Source organism: Chiloscyllium plagiosum, unplaced genomic scaffold (genome assembly GCF_037043375.1).
Source record: "Chiloscyllium plagiosum isolate Xiang-an unplaced genomic scaffold, Cpla_swu_hap1 HiC_scaffold_13, whole genome shotgun sequence".
Lineage (NCBI taxonomy): Eukaryota > Metazoa > Chordata > Chondrichthyes > Orectolobiformes > Hemiscylliidae > Chiloscyllium > Chiloscyllium plagiosum.
In genome coordinates, this window is record NW_028270151.1 from 4,964,861 (window position 1) to 4,988,514 (window position 23,654).

The following is a 23,654-nucleotide window of genomic DNA, read 5'->3' on the forward strand; positions in this document are numbered from 1 at the left end:
AGATATAAAAGAGACCTAAGGGGCAACTTTTTCATGCAGCGGGTGGTACGTGTATGGAATGAGCTGCCAGATGATGTGGTGGAGGCTGGTACAATTGCAACATTTAAAAGGCATTTGGATAGGTATATGAATAGAAAGGGTTTGGAGGGATATGGGCCAGGTGCTGGCAGGTGGGACTAGATTGGGTTGGGATATCTGGTCGGCATGGATGGGTTTGACCGAAGGGTCTGTTTCCGTGCTGTACATCTCTATGACTCTATGTCATACATGTCAGGTAATACCTATTCCTGTATTTGAGGAACATTTTACAAAAGTATTAATTGATTGCATAGGACCCGTACCGAAAGTAAAAAGTGGGAATCAGTATTAACAATAATGGATGCATCCACTAGATTTCCAGATGCCATTCCATTACACAATATCATTACTAAAAGGATTAGAACAAAGAACCGTACAGCATGGTATAGGCTCTTTGGCTCTCTATGTTGTGCCAATCTTTTATCCTACTCAAACTTTCACATATGCACCCCCTCACAAACTTAGACACTCTACACTCACATACACACACACATATACACTGTCTCTCACACTCACAACACCACCCCTCCCCAACTCCAGACAGGCAGAGACACACACAAAAATCCACATGCACACATATATACATATACATTTGTGGGGTGAATTTGTACTTGCAGAGTTACAGTGTACTTTGCTCAAAAGCTGCATGAATTCATGTAAGACTCTGTTAACTCACTTTTTAGATTAAAATCAGTCTAAACATTATGGCACAGACAGAGAACACAGGAGGCTAACACCTTCAACTTATTATCTGGCTGACACCAATTGTTACAGTTAACCTGAGAATGCAACTTTTTAAAAAAAGTTTTATGATTTACATATGAAAAAGAAGTGAAACTATCACAGTATTCGAACAGATGAAAGACTGAACTAACAATCAAGGTATTTTTCAATGTATAATTTCAGTTACATCACACTGCAAACGTTTGCTATAAATTCTGTCTTACAATTGTGTCCTCCACATCCACCTGGTGAAGGAGCGGCGCTCCGAAAGCTAGTGCACCTCCAATTAAACCTGTTGGACTATAACCTGATGTTGTGTGATTTTTAACTAAGATCAAACTAACCTACATATCCTTCATTTTACTATCATCCATGTGCCTATCCAAGAGTCATTTGAATGTCCTTAATGTATCTGACTCTACTACCACTGATGACAGTGTATTCCACACACCCACCACTCACTGTGTAGAGTAATGACAAATCTTTCACTAAACACTGACTACTCACAGAGATACAATCAGCTCAAGGATCAAACTTCACATCGAAATTATTCAAGGAAGTTATGCATAGCTTAGGAATAAAACAATTCAAATCTATCGCATACCATCCAGAGTCGCAGGGAGCACTAGAAAGGTGGCATCACACATTAAAGACCATGTCAACAACTTATAGTCAGAACTATCCAGATGATTGCGATAAGAGAATTGTACTTTATATGATCAGAGATGCACCAAATGAATTGATCAGTCGATTTGAATTAGTTTTTGGGCATGAAGTGAGAGGACCACTAAAATTGATTAAGGAGAAATTGGTAAGTCAGAATTCAGAGACCACATATTTGGACTGTGTGTCAAATTTTAGGGAACAATTAAATAGAGCGGGGAAGTTGCTTAGACAGCATTTAAAAATATCACAGTGAAACGGGAAGCAGACAAGAAATCAAAAACTCACAATTTTGCTATTGGAGATAAGATGTTAGTGTTACTGCCAGTGATAGGTGAACGTTTTAAAGCAAAGTTTAGTGGACCGTAGTTGACCTTATCAAGTTGAAAAGAAATTGAATGAGGTGAACTATTTGATGAGAACTCCAGACAGAAAGAAACCTCACAGAGTGTGTGTGTGTGTATTATGTGAATATGCTCAAAAGGTATTTTGACAGGGAGGGAAAGCCAAAGGAGGCTGTGTTATTGGTTACAACAGAGTGTAGGACAAAGTACAGAGAGGATTCTGAATTGGACATTACTCAAATTAAATTGGGTAATGAGGAAAATCGAAATGATTGGAAAGAGTTATTACTATCGCATGGGGAGATATGCGGAAATAAGATGGGATGTACTAACTTAATGATGCATGATGTTGATATAGGAGGTGCTATTCCAATTAATCAATATCCTTATAGGAGATTGAACGCATTCTCCAAAACGACATAATAAGAGTGAGTTACAGTGACCGGAGCTCACCCACAGTAACGGTGCCAAAACCTGATGGTACCCAACGGTGATGTGTGGACTATTGAAACATTAATGCAGTTACAAAGACTGCTGCATACCTGATTTCATGTTGGGAAGACTGTGTTGAAAAGTGAGACAAGCAACTAACATTTCTAAGATGGGCTTGGTCAGAGGATACTGGCAGGTACCTTTATCCAAGAGAGCGAAGACAATGTTGGCTTTCGTAATGCCGAATGGACGTTGATCAGTTTAAAGTCATGCCATTTGGTACGAAAAATGTGCAGGCCTCATTTCAGAGACTAACCAATGAAGTCATTTCTGGATTACCCAATTGTGTAGTTTGTATTATGACCTGGTAATTTCTAGTCACACATGGAAGGAACATTTGCAACATTTATCAGACGCGTTCAATCGTCTTGGGAAGGCAGGCTTGGTGATAAACCTGGTTAAGAGTAAATTTCCTAAAACCCAACTCATCTTCTTGGGCCATGAAATTGGATATGGACAAATGGCCCCATAGAATGCAAAAACAAAGATAATTGGAGAAGTTTCACATACCATCAACAAAAAGGGCAGTACTACGATTCCTGGGATGGAGTGAATTTTATTTAAAATTTTTACCAAATTATAGCAGTGTAGCTGCCTCACTCACTGAATTGCTAAAGAAAGTTAGAAGTTTCAGTGGACTGTGAGAAGACATTTTACAGTCTGAAAGCTGTGTTAACCACTGCCCCAGTGTTAGCCTCGCCTCATTGCGCAATGTCATTCAAAATGGCTATCGATGAGAGTGATGTGGGTGTCGGTGCTGTGGCTCTTACAAGAGCCAGAAAACTGAACATTCATTCGCAGAAATAGTCAACAGTTGAGAAAGAGAGTTTGAGCTTGGTGTTGGCATTACAACATTTCAATGTTTATGCTACCAGTAATGTATTTGAGACAATCATATATACTGATCATAACTCATTGAAGTGTGTGGAGAAATTTAAGGACAAAAATTCCAGACTGTTTATACTGAACTTGTTGTTACAGCTATTTAATTTGAGAATTGTGCATTTGGCAGGATGAGAAAACATGATTGCCGATGCATTGTCAAGACTTGAATGAGAAATGGAGATGTTCAGTGGCAGAGGTAGGACAGACTGGAATAAATGTAGTCGTGCTGAAAAATGTGTTGGTGGAAAAGCGCAGCAGGTCAGGCAGCATCTTCAGGAATGATTCTCCTGCTCCTTGAATGCTGCCTGACCTGCTGCGCTTTTCCAGCAACACATTTTTCAGCACTGATCTCCAGCATCTGCAGTCCTCACTTTCTCCTCATAAATGTAGTAGTGCATGCGTCCATGATTATTGTCAACGTAATGTGTATGGATGTTGTAGTAGACTAAGGGGTTTTAAAATGAAGTATCTTTGGGTATTGATGGGTTTTTTTTTAAGGGGTGGAGGTGTGATGCTGCTGCTCCTTTAACAAGGTTATTTAATGGGGGGGTGGGGGAGGGGGTCATAAACGCAGAGTTGCCGAGAGGTGTGGCTTGGATGAGCTTTAGGGTCAATTTGATTATAGCTAACAGATACTGCCTCAAGCAAAAGGCTTTCAAGTTTAAAAGAAAACACTTGTACAATGAACGGGGAGTGGCCAGTTCGCCCAGCTCAGTTTTTCTCTGGATTGGTTTGGTTTTAGCAAGCAATCAGTTGTGAAGCTGTTGGATCAAAAGAAGCAGATCCATGATGATCCTCCCTCTCTCTGCACTGACCAATAAAGGTAAGTGTACTAAATGCCTTCTTCACTATCCTATCTACAGTTCAAGTCTAGATGATTCTTTATCAGAGCCTGTCAGTTTGTTCTCTCTCCATGGATGTTGCCTGACTCACTGTGATTTCCAGCATTATATTCAGGACAATCAATGGTAACATGTCAGAATAAGCCAGTTAACTGATTGGCATAATTTCCCCAAACTCCAAAGACTCAGATTTCATCTACCCACCTATATATAGTTCATTTATCAATGTCATTATGTATATCTCAATATTCTACCTATGTGCAATCAGCCTTATTTCATAATAACATTAAATACTCATTGTCAGTAATGCCTGTACATGTAATGTTTTTACACGATGGTTAGGTTGTTGGGCAACCCCACATTATGGAAAAGTCATGCTTTAGAAACAACATTAGAAGCGTTGGTGCCGTAATTGTATTATAGCCAGCACATGTTTTAAAAGTCTGTGCTTTAGAAACAGTGCTCCCAGCAAATTTTGAGAAGGGTTGTAGCACCAAGCCAAGGAAACCCAAACAATCGAGTTTAATTCAGATAAATGCGAGGTGCTGCATTTTGGGAAAGCAAATCTTAGCAGGACTTATACACTTAATGGTAAGGTCCTAGGGAGTGTTGCTGACCAAAGAGACCTTGGAGTGCAGGTTCATAGCTCCTTGAAATTGGAGTCGCAGGTAGATAGGATAGTGAAGGAGGCATTTGGTATGCTTTCCTTTATTGGTCAGAGTATTGAGTACAGGAGTTGGGAGGTCATGTTGCGGCTGTACAGGCCATTGGTTAGGCCACTGTTGGAATATTGCGTGAAATTCTGGTCTCCTTCCTATCGGAAATATGTTGTGAAACTTGAAAAGGTTCAGAAAAGATTTACAAGCATGTTGCTAGGGTTGGAGGATTTGAGCTATAGGGAGAGGCTGAATAGGCTGGGGCATTTGGATGGGTATATGAATAGGAAGGGTTTGGAGGGATATGGACTGGGTGCTGGCAGGTGGGACTAGATTGGGTTGGGATATCTGGTCATCATGGATGGGTTGGACCGAAGGGTCTGTTTCCATGCTGTACATCTCTATGACTCTATATAAATAGAAAGCAGGAATCACCAGCACTGCTTCGTCCCGAGGCTCACTGAAGAGGTTACCTAGTATGGTGACAAAACATCTGAAAATGAACCTTCCAGCACAGCCAACAAACAGTGTCCCCAATTTGTCAATTGTGTTATAACGAATTTGCATTAACGAAACATGTTATAACAGAACGATCTGTATTTTAAGGATGATGTAGTGGTGCTGCTATGGACAAAGTCAGAAAGCACATGATACCAAGTTATAGTCCAACAGGTTTATTCAAAATCACAAGCTTTCATAGTGTAGCCTGACGAAGGGGCTCTGCTCCGAAAGCTTGTGATTTGAAATAAACCTGTTGGACTATAACCAGGTGTCATTGTGATTTCTGACTTTGTATTTTGAGGAATTCAAGAATATGAGAGGCTTTTACCAAATACAATGGCAGAATGCATCTCTAAGCAGTGTGCAGTAACAAGGTATGCTTTCCATCAAAGTTACCATCGAACATGGTCTATATTTCAGAAAGCCTTTGACAAGGTGCCTCACTGTGAGGCTGTTAAATAAGATAAGAGCCCATTGTGTTAAGGGCAAGGTACTGGCATGGCTGACTGGCAGGAGGCAGAGAGGAGATAAAGGGATCTTTTTTAGGATGGCAGCCAGTGGGTACTGGAATTTTGCAGGGGTCGGTGATGGGACCATACCTATTAATATTTCATTAAAGATCTGGATGGAGGAACAGTGGGCACTGTTGCTAAATTTGCAAATGACACAATGATAGGTGAGAGACAGTTAACGTGGAGGATGTGGAAGGCTGCAGAAGGAAAGGACAGGCTAGCAGAGCAGACAAAGAAGTGAGAAACTGTGCGATTTTGCACTTTGATTGGAAGAATAAAGGCATAGACTATTTTTTAAAGGGAAAAGTCTTCAGAAATTGAAACGCAAAAGGACTGGTGAGACCTACTTCAGGATTAACATGCAGGTTAAGATTAACATGCAGGTTCAGTTGGCAGTTAGAAAGGCAAAGCTGAAAAATGTGTTGCTGGAAAAGCTCAACAGGTCAGACAGCATTCAAGGAGCAGGAGAATCAACGTTTCGGGCATAAGCCCTTCTTCAGGCTGAAGGGCTTATGCCCGAAACGTCGATTCTCTTGCTCCTTGGATGCTGCCTGACCTGCTGCGCTTTTCCAGCAATACATTTTTCAGCTCTGATCTCCAGCATCTGCAGTCCTCACTTTCTCCTAGTTAGAAAGGCAAATGCAATGTTAGCATTCATTTCAAGAGGACTAGAATACAAGAGCAGAGATGTACTGCTGAGGCTGTATAAGGCTTTGGTCAGATCTCATTTGGAATATTGTGAACAGTTTTGGGCCCCATATCCAAGGTACGATGTGCTGGCAATGGAGGGGTTTCAGAGGAGGTTTACAAGAATGATTCTGGGATGAAGGACTTGTCATATGAGAAGGAGTTGAAGATCTGGGTCTGTACTCGATAGAGTTTAGAGCGATCTGATTGGATCTTACAGAATATTGTGAAGCTTGCAGTGAGTGGACTTGGAGAAGATGTTTCCACTAGCAGGAGAGACTACGGTACAGCTTCAGACTGAAGAGACAACCCTTTAGAATGGAGATGAGGAGGAATTCCTTCAGCCAGAGGGTGGTGAATCTATGAAACTTATTGCTGCAGAAGGGTAAGTCATTGAGTGTATTTAAGACAGAGATCAATAGGTTATTGATGAGCAAGATGATCAAGGGTTATGGGAGAAGGCAGGAGAATGAGGTTCAGAAACATATCAGCCATGATTGAATGGCAGAGCTGACCTAATGAGCAGTATGGCCTAATTCTGCTTCTATGTCTTATGGTCTTTAGGGGATACATTTCAAAAGTTTGCAAAAATCTGGTAGCATTCTGAAGCATCTCAGTAATTCGTGATGGCATGTTGCAGTTTGTCCCAAAGACCAACAAGGTCTCAGCATTAACAGCAGCATTTCTCTCTCTCTCTTTGTATAGTGTCCTTGTTGTCCAAAAGTTCCTAATCACATCTCTATACTATGACATCACAAAGTGCAATAAGAGGAGTCAGGCTCATGAACAGAACAAATTGGAGGTTGAGCCCATGTTGTTCCACATCATGCTTTACCCAGTAACTGAGCCAACATTTCATCTTTTGACAGCTTAAACAGTTGAAAACAAACAGTGATGTACAATTAGCTTCTGCTGCAAAGCATATACTGGTTATGGGAGCCCATCTCCTACATAGAATGAACTATACATATTTAAACTATACTACTGAACTAGACTGTGTGTATGCTCCTTAAAAGCCTTAACCTTTGTTATTCAATTTAAATCTGTAAACATATCTCTCAATTCCTTCCAAGAAGGTTATCTAAGATTACAAAAGATCTTGATCAATTGGGCCAATGGGCTGAGGAGTAGCAGATTGAGTTTAAATTTGGATAAATGTGAGGTACTGAAGTTAGTAAAGTGACCTAGGACATGACTTACACAGTTTATGGTAGGGCCCCTGGGTAGTGTTGTCGAACAGCGATCTAGGGGGTTCAGATTCAGAATTCTTTGAAATTTGTGTCACAGGCAAACATGAAAGTTAAGGCAGCATTTAACATGCTTGCCTTCATTGCTCAGACCACTGGGTGTAGGAGTTGGGACATCATGCTGAAGTTGGACAGGCGAATTTTGGAGTACTGTGTCCAGTTTTGGTCGCCTTGCTATAGGAAGGATATTATTAAATTGGAGAGGGTTCAGAAAAGATTTATCAGGACGTCACCGGGACTAAGGGAATTCAGTCAGAAGGAGAGGCTGGAAAGGTTGGGACCTTTTCTTTCACTGGATTGTAGGAAATTGAGGGGTAACCTTAGAGGTTTATAAAATCATGAGGGGATAGATAAGGTGATTGGCAAGGTTCTTTTCCCTAGGGTGGGGGAGCTCAAAATTAGAGGGCATATTTTTAAGGTGAGAGGAGAAAGATTTTAAAGGGACCAGAGGAACAATGTTTTCCACACAGAGGGTGATTTGTATGTGGAATGAACTGCCAGAGGAAGTGGTAGATGCAATTACAGTTACAACACTTAAAAGACATTTGGACAGGTACATGAATAGGAAGGGTTGAGAGGGTTATGGGCCAAATGCAGGCAAATGGGACTAGTTTAGTTTGGGAAATTTGGTTGGCACGGATGAGTTGGACTAAAGGGTCTGATCCTGTGTTGTATGACTATGTATTTCACTAGTTTCTCTTTATATGGACTTATGTTGTGTGCCGCAACCACTCCTCATTATAGAAAGGTCCACATTCTAACCAATCCCAGTAATGAATGCTCGCCTGCATTCCTTAATAAATGTAATGGTACCTATCTTTTATTTATTGCCCCTAATTTTGGGTTCAGTGCAAATGGAAAAATCCTTTCAACCTCTACCTTATGAAACCTCTTAATAAATTTTAAAAGACCTTTATTAGGTCACTATTCATTCTTCTCTATTCTGAAGAAAAGAGCTCTGTCCTAAGCAATCTTTGGAGATATGGATTACCTGTCAGCTCTGCTGTCATTCTAGCAAGTAATTTGCACCCTCTCCATTGACTCTTTTTCCTTTATGTGATTTGGAGACCAGAATGGATCACGGGACTCCAAGCATCTGTAAAAAAAGGGAAACATCTTGATGTTTCAGGCGCAAAAAAAAAATCAACATTTTCCCCTTCTTTACAGATGCTGTTTGACTTGCATCATCAGAAGCAAATCACTAAGTGATCAGTGTGATTCACCGTTTTCAACGGCATACTGAGTATCAGTGCTTATAACATGGGATTTTACCACTGAAGTTTACCACTGTGCCAGTTTTGGGGAGTTCCCTGGAGGTTTTCTTGCACAAGCTTCAGTGAATTTTCTCATGTTACTTTCCACAGCTCACCTCATTAGCTATGCATCATGCACCACAGTACTTAGTTTGTGCTACCATGCACTCAGTAACCACAATAATACTTACCACTGCTGAGATCTAGGATTCCTGGAGTTGGGGCTGGTTCTAAAGCCCAGCTTTGCAACAAATCAAACGGGCCAGCCAGGAACTGCCCTTTTACAGTGCACATAGTTGGAGGAGAATGAAAATGAAACACTTCTGAGGACAAATAGGTAGTATAATTGATACTATTGCTATTTATATATCACCTGTCTGATCAATAATCACTGTAATTGCAGCCATATGAACCAAGCTACACAGGTTACCCAATCTTAATGCCTAGCATCATAGATCTTCTCATTGTTCAATGTGTGAACACAGAACATAGAACATTACAGCGCAGTACAGGCTCTTCGGCCCTCGATGTTGTGCCGACCTGTCATACCAATCTGAAGCCCATCTACCCTACACAATTCCATGTACGTCCATATGCTTGTCCAATGACTATTTAAATGTACTTAAAGTTGGCAAATCTACTAACGTTGCAGGCAAAGCATTCCATACCCTTTCTACTCTCTGAGTAAAGAAACTACCTCTGACATCTGTCCTATACCTATCACCCCTCAATTTAAAGCTATGCCCCCTCGTGCTCGACATCACCATACTTGGAAAAAAGCTCTCCCTGTCCACCCTATCTAACCCTCTGATTATCTTAAATGTCTCTATTAAGTCATCTCTCAACCTTCTTCTCTCTAATGAAAACAGCCTCAAGTCCCTCAGCCTTTCCTCGTAAGACCTTCCCTCCATACCAGGCAACATCCTAGTAAATCTCCTCTGCACCCTTTACAAAGCTTCCACATCCTTCTTGTAATGTGGTGACCAGAACTGTACACAATACTCCAAGTGCGGCCGCACCAGAGTTTTGTACAGCTGTAGCATAATCTCATGGTTCCGGAATTCGATCCCTCTATTAATAAAAGCTAAAACACTGTATGCCTTCTTAACAACCCTGTCAATCTGTGTGGCAACTTTCAAGGATCTGTGTACCTGGATACCGAGATCTCTCTGCACATCTACACGACCAAGAATCTTACCATTAGCCCAGTACTTTGCATTCTGGTTACTCTGACCAAAGTGAATCACCTCACACTTGTCCGCATTAAACTCCATTTGCCACCTTTCAGCCCAGCTCTGCAGCTTATCTATGTCTCTCCGTAACCTACTACATCCTTCGTCACTATCCACAACTCCACCAAGCTTAGTGTCATCTGCAAATTTACTAACCCACCCTTCTACGCCCTCATCCAGGTCATTTATAAAAATGACAAACAGCAGTGGACCCAACACTGACCCTTGCGGTACGCCGCTAATAACTGGGAATGTCAGATTCTGGAAATCTTTCAAATGGTTGAGAACAGTCACTTTCATTCATCAACAAAAGCAAAGAAAACAAACAAACAAACAAACAAGAAAAACTGCATTTGCTTCTGGGAAAAAAAACAGAGACCACTTGACTTTGATGAACAGGAAATTTACAGCCACTATTCCGAGGTGAAGTCTATTGCGACTGTGAATCATTTAGATCCTGTCTGACTTGTTATGCCTGATGCTATTCTATCATGTAGTGGGTGATATTTCTCATACTCAATGCCATCACCTTACTCCTCAGAAGACTGAATAAAAGCAAATTACTGTGGATGCTGGAATCTGAAACCAAAAGAGAAAATGCTGGAAAATCTCAGCGGGTCTGGCAGTATCTGTAAGGAGAGAAAAGAGCTGATGTTTCGAGTCTAACTGACCCTTTGTCATAGCTTTGATAAAGGGTCAGTTAGACTCGAAACATCAGCCCTTTTCTCTCCTTACAGATGCTGTCAAACCTGCTGAGATTTTCCAGCATTTTCTCGTTTGGTCCTCAGAAGACTGTGCTACTTTCCCAGTTCCTCAGCATCCATCACGTCTGTGTTGGACAGAATTGAGGGAGGCAGTATTGGATGGGGTTGGGGGTGGGGGGGCTGGTGTTGGATGGGATTGGGGGCAGGGGGTGGGGTTGGGGGTGGTATTGGACGGGGTTGGGGCAGGGGGTGGCGTTAGACGGGGTTGGGGTGGTGTTGGACAGGGTTGGGGTACGATGTTGGATGGGGTTGGGGTGGCAGGGTTGGTGTTGGACAGGGTTGGGGTGGCGGGGTTGGTGATGGACGGGGTTGGGGCGAGGGCAGTGTTGGACGGGGTTGTGGGTGGGGGGTAGTGTTGGACTGGGTTGGGGGTGGCGGGGGTGGTGTTGGACGGGGTTGGGGGTGGTGTTGGACAGGACTCGCACTCTGTGCTACTGCTAGTCTCCTGAACAGGGAACAGACTTTACAGAAAATACCAAGCCCCAGAGGAAAGGCATTGAATCGATTAACTGAATAATCAATTACCCGAAAGAAATAGTGCCCGCTCATCTCGATCAGATAATTGTAGGGTCCCCTATATTGGAATGTTCAAAATTTGCCTTCATTGGTATGGACATTGAATATAAAAGTTGGCAAGTTACATTGCAAATGTATAAAACATAGTTAGGCCACATTTGGAGTATTGTGTGCAGTTCTGGTCATCCCATGGATGTGGAGGCTTTAGAGAAGATATAGAAGAGGTTTACTAGGATGTTGCCTGGACTGGAGTGTGATTCCTGAAGTAGGGCTTATGCCCGAAATGACGTTTCTCCTGCTCCTTGGATGCTGCCTGGCCTGCTGTGTTTTTCCAGCAACACATTTTTCAACTCTGGTCTCCAGCATCTGCAGTCCTCACTTTCTCCCTGGAGTGTATTAGCTATCAAAGAGAGATTGGATAAAATTGGGTTGTTTTCGCTAAACTGTTGGAAGTTGAGGGGCGCCTAATTGAAATATTTAAAATTATGAGAGGCCTGGAGAGGTTGGATGGTCTTTTTCCCAGGGTGGAAATGCCAAATAATATGGGTTTAGGTTTAAGATGAGAAGGGGAATATATTAAAGGAGACTGGCAGGGAAACTTTCATTTTTAAAGAGGTGGTAGGTGCCTGAAATGCGCTACCACGTGAGGTGGTAGAAGCAGAGACAAAAGCAATGTTTGAGAGGTATTTAGACAGACACAGGAACAGGCAGAGAATTGAGGGATACAGATCATGTGCAGGCAGATGGGATTTGTTTAGAATAGGATCCTGGTTGGCATAAATATGGGGCGGGGGAAGCGCTAAAAGGCCTATTCCTGTGTTGCACAGTTCTACATTGTTGCATCTGTCTGGAATTTCCTTGCAAACTGTTACTTCATATCTTTCCCTGAAAACTGATAGAATGAGGCCAGAAGTGTAATGGCACCTTAAATGTTTCTTAACTGTAACCAAACAAATTGTGTTCTGAAGAAGGGTCACTGGACCCAAAACGTTAACTTTACTTTCTCTCCACAGATGCTGCCAGACCTGAGTTTTTCCAACAATGTGTTTTTATTTCTGATTTCCAGCATCATTAGTTATTTAGAGTTATTTTTTGAGATTGTGACCTTAAGGCCCTTCAGAACATCCTCTCTTTCCAGCACATGGCATCATGTTCAGGTGTCGATATTTGCACCAATCTGCTTTGCTGAGCTTCATTATTTACATACCTGCATTGTAAACTTCATGTCAAGCTTCATACATTCCCTCTTAGTGCAAACCCATCTAACACCTATTTATACTCTTGTGCTATCTGTCTTTCTCAATCCTTCATGCATCTAGTCTTTGTCCTATCTAACGCTACACTTTGTTGTGAAGCACCCTCTTCCAAGCAAATCTCTGCTTTCAGAAAATAGTAATAATTATACTGAGGTCTGTGGTGAGAGACACAACCAAAACTGAATGAATATTTTCACTGGTCTCCATTCCATTGATTATTAGAAACAAAGAATAAAAATCAGTTTTTTTCAATGCTTTAAGTTTGTGAAATATTATTAAAATTAGTAATAAAACATGATACCTTTTCAAATTTTCTGGATGTTTGGGAAAGTCTGGCAATGTCCTCAAGATCCAAAAATAAAATTATGTACAAGAGCAGGCCATTAGGAATGCGATCGAGATAATCAAAGTGATGTTGACAAAGATTGCAAATATATTTGAGCACTTCATTGCCAAAAATTACACCAATATGAACTAAAAGAAAGAAAGAAACAGATGTTTAGAAAATGTCATTGCTAGAATTATCTTTAACTTTCATTCTCTTTAGAAAAATTATTTTGTTAAAGGTTTCAATATTCACAACCAGGATTGTCCTAAAGAGCACTCTGAGATAGATTTTCTTTGTTAAGCAAAGATATTATGGGATATGGGCCAAAGGCAGGTATATAGAATTAGGCCATAGAGCAGCCATGATCTCACTGAATGGTGGAACAAGGATTGAATGGTCTTTTTCTGTTCCTGTAGAATCAAAATCCCTACAGTGTGGAAGCAGGCCATTCAGCTCATCAAGTCCATACCCTCCAAAGAGCATCCCACCCGTATCTATCCCCTTGCCCTATCCCTGTAATGCTGCATTTCCCATGGCTAATCCACTTCGCATGCACATCTTTGCACTGTGGGAGGAAACTGGAGCACCCGGTGGAAACCCACACAGACACCAGAAGAATATGCAAACTCCAGACAGACAGACAGTAAATCAATGCTGGCATCGAACACAGGTCCCTGCTGCTATGAGGCAGCAGTGATAATCACTGAGCCACCATGCTGCCCACCTTTCCTATGTTTCAATGTAAGTAAAATCTATTAGGTCTTGGGAGGCTCTCTCTCTCAAAATGGTATTAAAATAAACCATGGCTACTGAAATACTCAAGTTTATCATTAAATCCTGGAGACAGGCAGAAAACCCCAAATACCAACTGATTCAAACTAAAAATCCAAACTCAAAAATAAAATGATGTAAACTTTATATAAATCACACACTTTACATCATAATAGAAGTAACTTTCCTTTATTTTCCACAGGGAATATTGTTCACAAAAATAGATTCATTTTCATTATGTCAATAACGTCCAATAGGGACTTTTTCCTATAGTAATTTTCTTGGTGCCATTTTGACCTCATTTTTGTACTATGAAGAAAGAACTTGATCTAAAGAGCAGATTTGACGTGCACACTTTTTTTGGAACTTTACAAACACAAATTTCAGCTGGCTCTACAGAAACTAAAACATACAGAATCTTGTGCCAGCTGGCTTTCACTTTCTCTGTTATCCATTTGCTATTACACAACCTCAGCATGCAAATCTGATCCAGATTCACAGAATGTAAGTGTGAATTCATGGCATTAGAGATGTCCAGCACAGAAACAGTCCCTTTGGTTCAAGTAATCTGTGCTGACTAGATATCCTAAATTAGTCTAGTCCCATTTGCCAGCACTTAGCCCATATCTCTGTCCAAACCCTTCCTATTCATTTACCAGTCCAGATGCTTTTTAAATGCTATCATTTTACCAAATTCCACTACTTCCTCCGGCAGCTCTTTCCATACACACACCACCCTCTGCGTGAAAAGGTTGCTCCTTGGGTGCCTTTTATATCTTTCCCAACTCACCCTAAACCTATGCCTCTAGTTCTGGATTCCCCCAACCCAGGGAAAAGACCTTGTCTATTTATCCTATCCATGCCCCTCATGATTTTATAAACCTCTATAAGATCACCCCTCAGCCTCTGAGACTCCAGGGAAATACCCCAGCCTAGTCAGCCTCCCCATTAGTGGATTGAAAAGATTAGATTAGATTAGATTAGATTACTTACAGTGTGGAAACAGACCCTTCAGCCCAACAAGTCCACACAGACCCGCCTAAGCGCAACCCATCCATACCCCTACATTTACCCCTTACCTAACACTACGGGCAATTTAGCATGGCCAATTCACCTGACTTGCACATCTTTGGACTGTGGGAGGAAACCAGAGCATCTGGAGGAAACCCACGCAGACACGGGGAGAACGTGCAAACTCCACACAATCAGTCGCCTGAGGCGGGAATTGAACCCGGGTCTCTGGCGCTGTGAGGCAGCAGTGCTAACCACTGTGCCACCGTGCCGCCCACTTTTTTTTTGAGAATGCATGCAAAATGACTATTAATAATAGTTAATGTTTAACTGCAATCTTTTCTAAGTTTGTAATATTGTTTGCTTTCATTCTGATGACTGCTTGCTAAATCCAAACTCTACTGAGCACAAGGTATTTGCTTCATAGTTGAATGAAACCACATTGCTTGAAAACTGAATTTGTATAAAAGTTTCATCAACGACCTTCACCATTTGCAGCTAATGACTAATTATAGACCAGAAAAATGATAGGGGTAAAAATCAATTTGACAGCAATTGTTTTTTCAGCAATGTTTTGAGACGGCCCAAGATGGCAGCAAATTGATGGTGCTGTATCCGAGCTTCTGGCCTGGGGCTCATCTGCTTCCAATCGCTTTCTTTGTTTCTTTTTCTTTTTACTTTTGCTCTTTGCTTTAGCTCTTTTCTTTCACACTTTTTTTCTTGGTTTTCCTCTTTGGAGGCCTCTTCGCTGTCTTTGACAGGGTGAGAGCAGACCCAGCCTCCCGAGCATTCGCAGCAGCGGGGGCAGGAGTTGGCTCCTCTGGGGCAGCAAGCCCAGTACAGAGGAAAGCGAGCCCTTGGAGATCTCGCAATGGCACCAGAGTGTGGTGACTCTGACACTGGGCCTAGTGCAGGACCCGAGGTGGTGGCAGCAGGAGTGGTTTTGAGGGCAGCCTCTGCAGTCAGTGGAAAAGGCAGCATCAATTGTGGGGAAGCAGAAGGCCAAATTTAGTATTCTCGCCTGATCAACTGGAATGGGCCGGTGTGATGCACCTGACAGTGGAGTAGTGGCAGCAGCAATGGCCCTGATGTGGGACTCCTGGAATGGACTGTGATGCAGGGGCATTGGGAGGGCATACAGCCTGTTGTGGAGGACCCATCCCATGTCAAGCAGAGCACAAGGAGGGAGGAACAACTCTGTTTTTAATTATATCTTAATATCTTCTGTAACTTAACACAGCACTGGAGCATGGTGACATATTACGCTTTTCACTGAATCATTTGTTAAATACAATTGACAATAAATGAATTATTCAATTCAGATCTTCAAATATTTCTAAAAGGCAGCATAGCAAGTTCTGATCCATAGCACTGTATCTACTGAGGTTGATTTGTTTGAGATTCAAAGAAAGTATGCAACCAGTCTTCTGTGAACGAGACAGGTCAATCACTGAATAACATGAGATCAATATTAATACATGTAAGCCAGATTGGGTAAGGATGGCAGATTTCCTTCCCTAATGGCCCAGATGGTTTTTTTTCTACAATCGACTATGGTTTCATGGTCATCGTTAGATTCTTAATCCTAGATTTTTTTTATATTGAATTCAAATTCCACTATTGGCCTTGGTGGGAATTGAACCAGGACATTAACTGGGTCACTGGATTCATAGTATGGTCTAGCACTTATCACTGTCACCTCCCGTTTTGACCTAATTTTTGTGTACAGCAGATAGCAGATATGTGGGCAATTTTCCACATTGCCAATTAGATGCCAGCGTTGTAGTTGCATTGGAACAGCTTCACTACAGGTGTGGCATGTTTTGAGCACAAGTCATAGAGTCATACAGCAAGGAAACAGACCCTTTGGTCCACCGAGTCCACACTGGCCATGTTCTCAAACTAAACTTGTCCCTCTTGCCTGTGTTTGGCCCATATCCCTCCAAATCCTTCCTATTTATATACTTATTCAAACGTCTTTTAAACATTGTAATTGTTTCCACATCCACTATTTCCCTTGGCAGTTCAGTCCACATATGAACCACTGGGTAAAACAAATTGCCCCTCATGTCCTTTTTATAACTTTCTCCTCACACCTTAAAAGTATGCCCTTATTTTTGAAATCTCCCACCCTAGGGAAAAGACCCTTGTTATATTCACCTTAGCTATGCCTCTCATGATTTATAAACCTCAAATAAGATCACCCCTCAACTTCCTATTCTCCAGTGGAAAAAGTCCCAGCCTATCTTTATAACTCAAACGTCCTATTCCTGGCAACATCCTGGTAAATCTTTTCTGAACTCTCTCCAATTTAATAATACTCTTCCTATAGCAGGACAACTAGAACTGTACACAACTAGAACTCCAGACAAGCCTCACCACTGTCCTGTACAACCTTAACGTGACATCTTAATTCCTAAATGTGAAAGCGAGGACTGCAGTCGCTTGAAATTAGAGTAGAGACGTTTTTGCCAGAAACGTTGATTTTCTTACTCCTCGGATGCTGCCTGACCTGCTGTGCTTTTCCAGCACCACACACTCTATTTTAACTCCTATATTCAAAGGTCTAAGCAATAAAGGCAAGTATGCTAAACACCTTTTTAATCATCCTATTATATATGATGCAAATTTCAAAGAAGCATATACCTAAAATCCCAGGTCTCTCTGTTTTACAACATTACCAGGGCCCTACCATTACTTAGTTTTTTTTTAACCAAAATGCAATACCACGTAATTATCCAAATTAAACTCCATCTGCCAATCCTCAGGCCATTGACCCAATTGGCCAGGACTTCTTTGTAATCTTAGATGATCTTCTTCCCCTGTCCACTACACCCCAATTTTGGTGTCATCAGCAACTTTACTAACCATGTCTCCTAAATTCTCATCTAAATCATTTGACAAACAGCTACGGACCCAGCACTGACCGCTGCTGAACACCACTGGTCACAGGCCTCCAGTCTGAAAAACAACCCTCGACCACCACCATCTGTCTCCTACCTTCAAGCCAATATTGTGTCCAATTGGCTAACTCGCCCTGAATCCCATGTGATCTAAATTTAATTATTAGTCAGCCATGCAGAACCTTATCAAAGACTTTATGAAAGTCCATGTTAACAACGTCTACCACTCTGTCTTCAATCTTTTTGGTTACTTCCTCAAAAAACTCATTGAGAGTCTTCAGTGCCAGTATATTATCAAGGCCCCAAAGACTTTGCTTTATCTGGCTCCTCCAAACGTTTCTTGATATCACATGGAGTGAACTAAATTGACTGAAGATTGGGACAGCAGTCTTTTGAGGGGGTCAAGATGGATCATCCACTTAGCACGTCTGGCTAAATATGTTTGCGAATTCTTCAGCCTTGTCTTTTGCACTCATGTTCTGGGGGCTCCCACATTATTGAGGATGGCATAGTTGTACAGGTTCTTCCTTATTTAATTGTTCACACTATTTACAACTGGATGTGACAGGGCTGCAGAGCTTAAATAGGATTCATTGGCTGTGGGAGCACTCAGCTCTGTCTATCACTTGCTGCTTCTGCGGTTTGGCACGCAAATAGTTATTTAAAAAATTTAGTCATTGGATAAGGGTGGACAGGCCAGCATTTATTACCCATCCTAACTGCCTAGAGGCAATGGCAGATATAGAACAAAGAACAAAGAAAATTACAGCACAGGAACAGGCCCTTCAGCCCTCCAAGCCTGTGCCGTTCCAGATCCTCGATCTAAACCTGCCTCCTGTTTTTTAAGGATCTGAATCCTTCTGCTTTCTACCCATTCATGTATCTATCATGTATCTTAAATGATGCTATCGTGCCCACGTCTATCACCTCTACTGGCAACACATTCCAGGCACCCACCATCCTTTGTGTAAAGAATTTTCCATGCATATTTCCCTTAAACCTCCCCCCTCTCACCTTGAACTCGTGACCCCTAGTAACTGAGTCTCCCACTCTGGAAAAAAGCTTCTTGCTATCCACTTTGTCTATACCACTCATGATTTTGTAGACCTCAATCTCCATCTTTCTAATGGAAATAATCCTAATCTACTCAATCTCTCTTCATAGGATGGTGGCTCAGTGGTTAGCACTGCTGCCTCACTGCACCAGGGTCCCAGGTTCAATTCCAGCCTCGGGCGACTGTCTGTGTGGAGTTTGCACATTCTACCAGTATCTGCGTGGGTTTCCTTCAGGTGCTCCGGTTTCCTCCCACAGTCCAAAGATGTGCAGGTCAGGTGAATTGGCCATGCTAAATTGCCCACAGGTTAGGTGCATTAGTCAGAGGGAAATGGGTCTGGGTGGGTTACTCTTCGGAGGGTCGGTGCGGACTCGTTGGGCCGAAGGGCCTGTTTCCACACTGCAGAGAATCTAATCCAATCATAGCTAGCGCCCTCCATACCAGGCAACATCCTGGTGTCTATACCCTCTCCAAAGCATCCACATCCTTCAGGTAATGTAGCGACCACAAACTGTACGTAGTATTCCAAATGCGGTTGAGCCAAAGTCCTATACAACTGTAAAGTGACCTGCCAACTCTTGTACTCAATACCCCGCCTGATGAAGGAAAGCATGCCGCATGCCTTCTTGACCACTCTATCGACCTATGGTGCCACCTTCAGGCAACAATGGACCTGAACACCCAAATCTCTCTGTACATCAATTTTCCTTTAGGGCTTTTCCATTTACCGTATAGTTCGCTCTAGAATTGGATCTTCCAAAATGCATCACCTCACATTTGCTCAGATTGAACACCGTCTGCCATTTCTCCACCCAACTCTCCAATCTATCTATCTATATTCTGCTGCATTTTCTGATAGTCCCTTTCACTATCTGCTACTCCACCAATCTTAGTGTCATCTGCAAACTTGTTAATCAGACCACCGATACCTTTTTCCAGATTATTTATGTATATCACAAACAACAGTGGTCCCAGCACGGATCCCTGTAAAACACCACTGGTGACAGTTCTCCATTTTAAGAAACTCCCTTCCACTATTACAGTTGCCCAGCCAGTTCTCTATCTATCTATCTAGAACACCCTGGACCCCATGCGACTTCACATCCTCCATCAGCCTACCATGGGGAACCTTATCAAACGCCTTACTGAAGTCCATGTACATGACATCCACAGCCCTTCCCTCATCAATCAGCTTTGTCACTTCCTCAAATAATTCTATTAAGTTGGTAAGACATGACCTTCCTTGAACAAAACCATGCTGCCTATTACTGATAAGCCCATTTTCTTCCAAATGTAAATAGATCCTATCTCTCAGTATCTTCTCCAGCAACCTTCCTACCACTGGTGTAAGGCTCACTGGTCAATAATTACCTGAATTATTCTTGCTACCCTTCTTAAACAAGGGAACAACAATAGCAATTTTCCAGTTCTCTGGGACCTCACCTGTGTTCAAGGATGCTGCAAAGATATCTGTTAAGGCCCCAACTATTTCCTCTCCTCTCTGGACCTGGGGACTTGTACACCTTAAAGCCTTTTAGAATACTCAACACTTCTTCCCTCCTTATGCCAACTTGAGTAATCAAACATCCATCCCTAACCTCAACATTCGCCATGTCCCTCTCTTCGGTGAAAACCGATGCTAAGTACTCATTAAGAATCTCAGCCATTTTGTCTGAATCCAAAGCACAACTTTCCTCCTTTGTCCTTGAGTGGGCCAACCCTTTGCAGAGTTACCCTCTTGCTCCTTATATACTAATAAATGGCTTTGGGACTTTCCTTAACCCTGCTTGTTAAAGATATTTTGTGACCCCTTTTAGCCCGCCTTATTCCTTTTTTTCAGATTGGTCCTACTTTTCAAATATTTTTCCAAAGTTTTGTCTGTTTTCAGTTGCTGAGACCTTACATATACTTATTTTTCCTCTTAACTGGTCTCACAATTTCGATATATGAAGGGATCTTAAGTGGATAAGGTAGAAAAGAAGGCGTATAGCATGCTTGCTTTCATCAGTCAGTTTACTGAGTTTAAAAAGTTGGCAAGTTGTGTTGCAGCTGTAGAAATAAAAAACTGCAGTTAGGTCACATTCGGACTATTTTGTGCAGTTCTGATTACCAAATGCTTTAAAGAGGGTATAAAAGAGATTTTGATTGGTTTGAAATGTATTAGCTATTAGCGGAGGTTGGACACACTTGGGTTCTTTTTGCTAAAGCGTTGGGGGCTGAGGAGCAAATTGACAGCAAGTATATAAAATTATGAGAGGCATGGCTAGGATGGATAGTCAGAGCCTCTTTCTCAGGGTGTAAATGTGAAATATTAAGGAGCAGAGTTGTAAGGGGAGAGGTGGAAAGTTTAAAGGAGATTTGCGAGGAAATTTTTAAAAAACTCATGGAGGGTCAGAGGTGCCTTGAACGCACTGTCAGAGGAGGTGGTAGAAGCAGATAGTGTAGTGATTGTAATGGAGGTCAGCCAGCTGGATGCTATAGAATGTGAGTTTCCTGATTGGATCAGATTAACAGCCCCAGTCAGGGAGTCCCTGCTGATAGTTTTTTAAAATATCTGACACTCTGATAACTGACTGTGAATGAGGCAGTACTAAAGTCAAAGACTGTTCATGTGTGAATAACAGGAGACTTGGTAATGGGATATCAGTCTCTGGAGTTTATTCCTGATAGGATAGCAACATTTAAGAGACATTTATATAGACACATAAACACTTAAGGCTACAGATTGTAGTATGATTCGATTGCTGTTGATGGCCCACAGTGCATCATGGATGCCCAATCTTGAATTGCTAGATCTACTCAAAGTCTGTCTCATTTAGCAGTGACAGAGTCGGATGACAGGATAGTGGGTAGGTTGACGTTTGTCTCCACAATAACAATTTAGTGGTCACTCTTACTGATACTGTCCTGTGCAGATGCATCTGCAGCTAGCAGATTGGTAAGGATGAGGTGAAGTTTGTTTTCCCTCTTGTTGATTTCCTCACCACTTGCCACAGACAGACAGTCTAGTATCTATGTCCTCTAGACCTAATCAGCTTGATCAGTAGTGCTGCTGCTGAGCAATTCTTAATGGTGGGCATGGAAATTCCCCACCCAGAGTACATTCTGTGCCCTTGCCATACTCAGTGTTTCCTGCAAGTATTGTTCAACATGGAGGGGTATTGATTCATCAGCTGAGGGAAGACAACCATGCTTGACATGGTGCCATGAAGCTTTATGGGGTCTGGAGTCAATGTTGATGACTCCCAGGGCAACTCCTTCCCAACTGTATACACCACCGTGCTGGCACCTTTGCTGGATCTGTCCTTAGGCTGGGATAGAACATATCCAGGGGTGTTGATGGTGGTGTCAAATTCCCTTGAACTGTCCTACCTATCCATCTTCCTTCCCACCTGTCTGTTCCACCCTCCCCTCCGGCCTATCACTATTACCACCCACCTACACCTACCTATCGCCTTCCCAGCTATCTTTTCCCCACCCCCACATTTATCTCTCAGCCCCCTTCCCCTCCCCACATTCCTGATGAAGAGCTTATACTCAAAAGGTCGACTATTCTGCTCCTCGGATGATGCCTGACCCGCTGTGCTTTTCCAGCGCCACACTTTTCAACTCTAATCTCCAGCATTTGCAGTTCTCACTTTCTCCTAGTCTGTGAGACAGCTCTCCCAATTTTAGCACAAGCCACAGTTTTAGTAAAGAGGACTTTGCAGGGATAACAGAGCTGTTGACAGTTGTCGTTTCCGATGCCAAGGCTGATGCCAAGGGTCAGTTTGCTTTCATTCCATTTTTCCTTTCTAGCAGTTGTTAAAACTTAATGGCTTGCTCAGCCATTTTAGAGGCCAGTTAAAGAGTCAATCATAATGCAGTCATATGTAGACTAGACCAAGTAAGGTCAACAGTTTCCATCTGTCAAGGATATTAGTGAACTAGATGGGTTTTCTTCTCAATCGACAATGGCTGCACAGTGACCATCTCTTAATTCCAGATTTTTATTGAATTTATATTCCACCATCTGCCACGGCAGGATTGGAACCTAGGTCCCCAGAACATTCTCTGGATTATCTAAGAACATTATTTTTGGATTTATAGTTTAGTGATAATACTCACTGGGCCAAAGCATTTCCTGCGTGTGCATACAAAGTAATTTTAAGCATATTCTCTCAATTTAATACATGCAACAAATGTAACTCAGCTGATACCATAAGCTCTCTTTACCTTGTAGAGTATAATTGTCCAAGAAATCCTGGTGAGAGCTTACTTGTTCACCAGGATGCACATTTCGAAATTCACTTCGAAAAGAAATTTTCCACCATCTCCAGATTACCTGTAGTTTGATGGAAATACAAATGGTCACAACATAGCCTCCATATGCAAGGATCATGTGATCTTTACATGTGACTTTTGATAGCAAATGTTTTTTACTTAGTCCTTCTATTCCCTTCCAAATTTATGCATAATTTTGATGAGGCTTCAATTTAAAATTCAATCAATACTAAATAGTAATACATTTATAATAAGTGTTACAACACTGAATTGAACTCCCCCCTTTGTTAATTAAATAAAACACCCAGAAAACATGACCTCGCCTCATAATGAGTGAGAGAGAACTCCCAGATTCTACTATTTAAAGTAAATAACATCAAGTTACTTTTTAACTCTAAAAGTGAACATTAAACAACTATTCACAAATCACATTCCTTTCTCTTAACTGTTTAACATCTGCCTTCAACTCTATAACAATATACTGCTCCAATAAGACACTCATTAACTTAATTACAAAACCACACAGTCACTGCGTTTTCCCTCTTCTGGCTGCTGATTTTCCTGGGTTGTCATCTTTCTTTTTACTGAAAATATGTTTCACATGAAAAGATATGTTTGATAGAGTGTTTTCTCATTTCTTGGAGAGCAAGATGTTAGATGGGCAATTAGCTCT

The 23,654-nt window shown here is 41.8% G+C and overlaps 1 protein-coding gene across 2 annotated transcripts in view; it reads right to left on the bottom strand.

Annotated features, from left to right (window-relative positions):
- Positions 1 to 23,654, bottom strand: part of LOC122556228 (F-box only protein 36-like) — an 86,712-nt gene that overhangs the window by 12,061 nt on the left and 50,997 nt on the right. Inside the window, exons 2-3 of one of the 2 annotated variants that reach the window (XM_043702814.2) lie at positions 22,934 to 23,042; positions 12,953 to 13,125 (exon numbers count right to left, since the gene is read on the bottom strand). In XM_043702814.2, coding sequence (XP_043558749.2) covers positions 12,953 to 13,125; positions 22,934 to 23,042 — 282 coding nt within the window. The remainder of the gene's footprint in view (positions 1 to 12,952; positions 13,126 to 22,933; positions 23,043 to 23,654) is intronic. The other variant, XM_087993298.1, reaches the window with a different exon arrangement.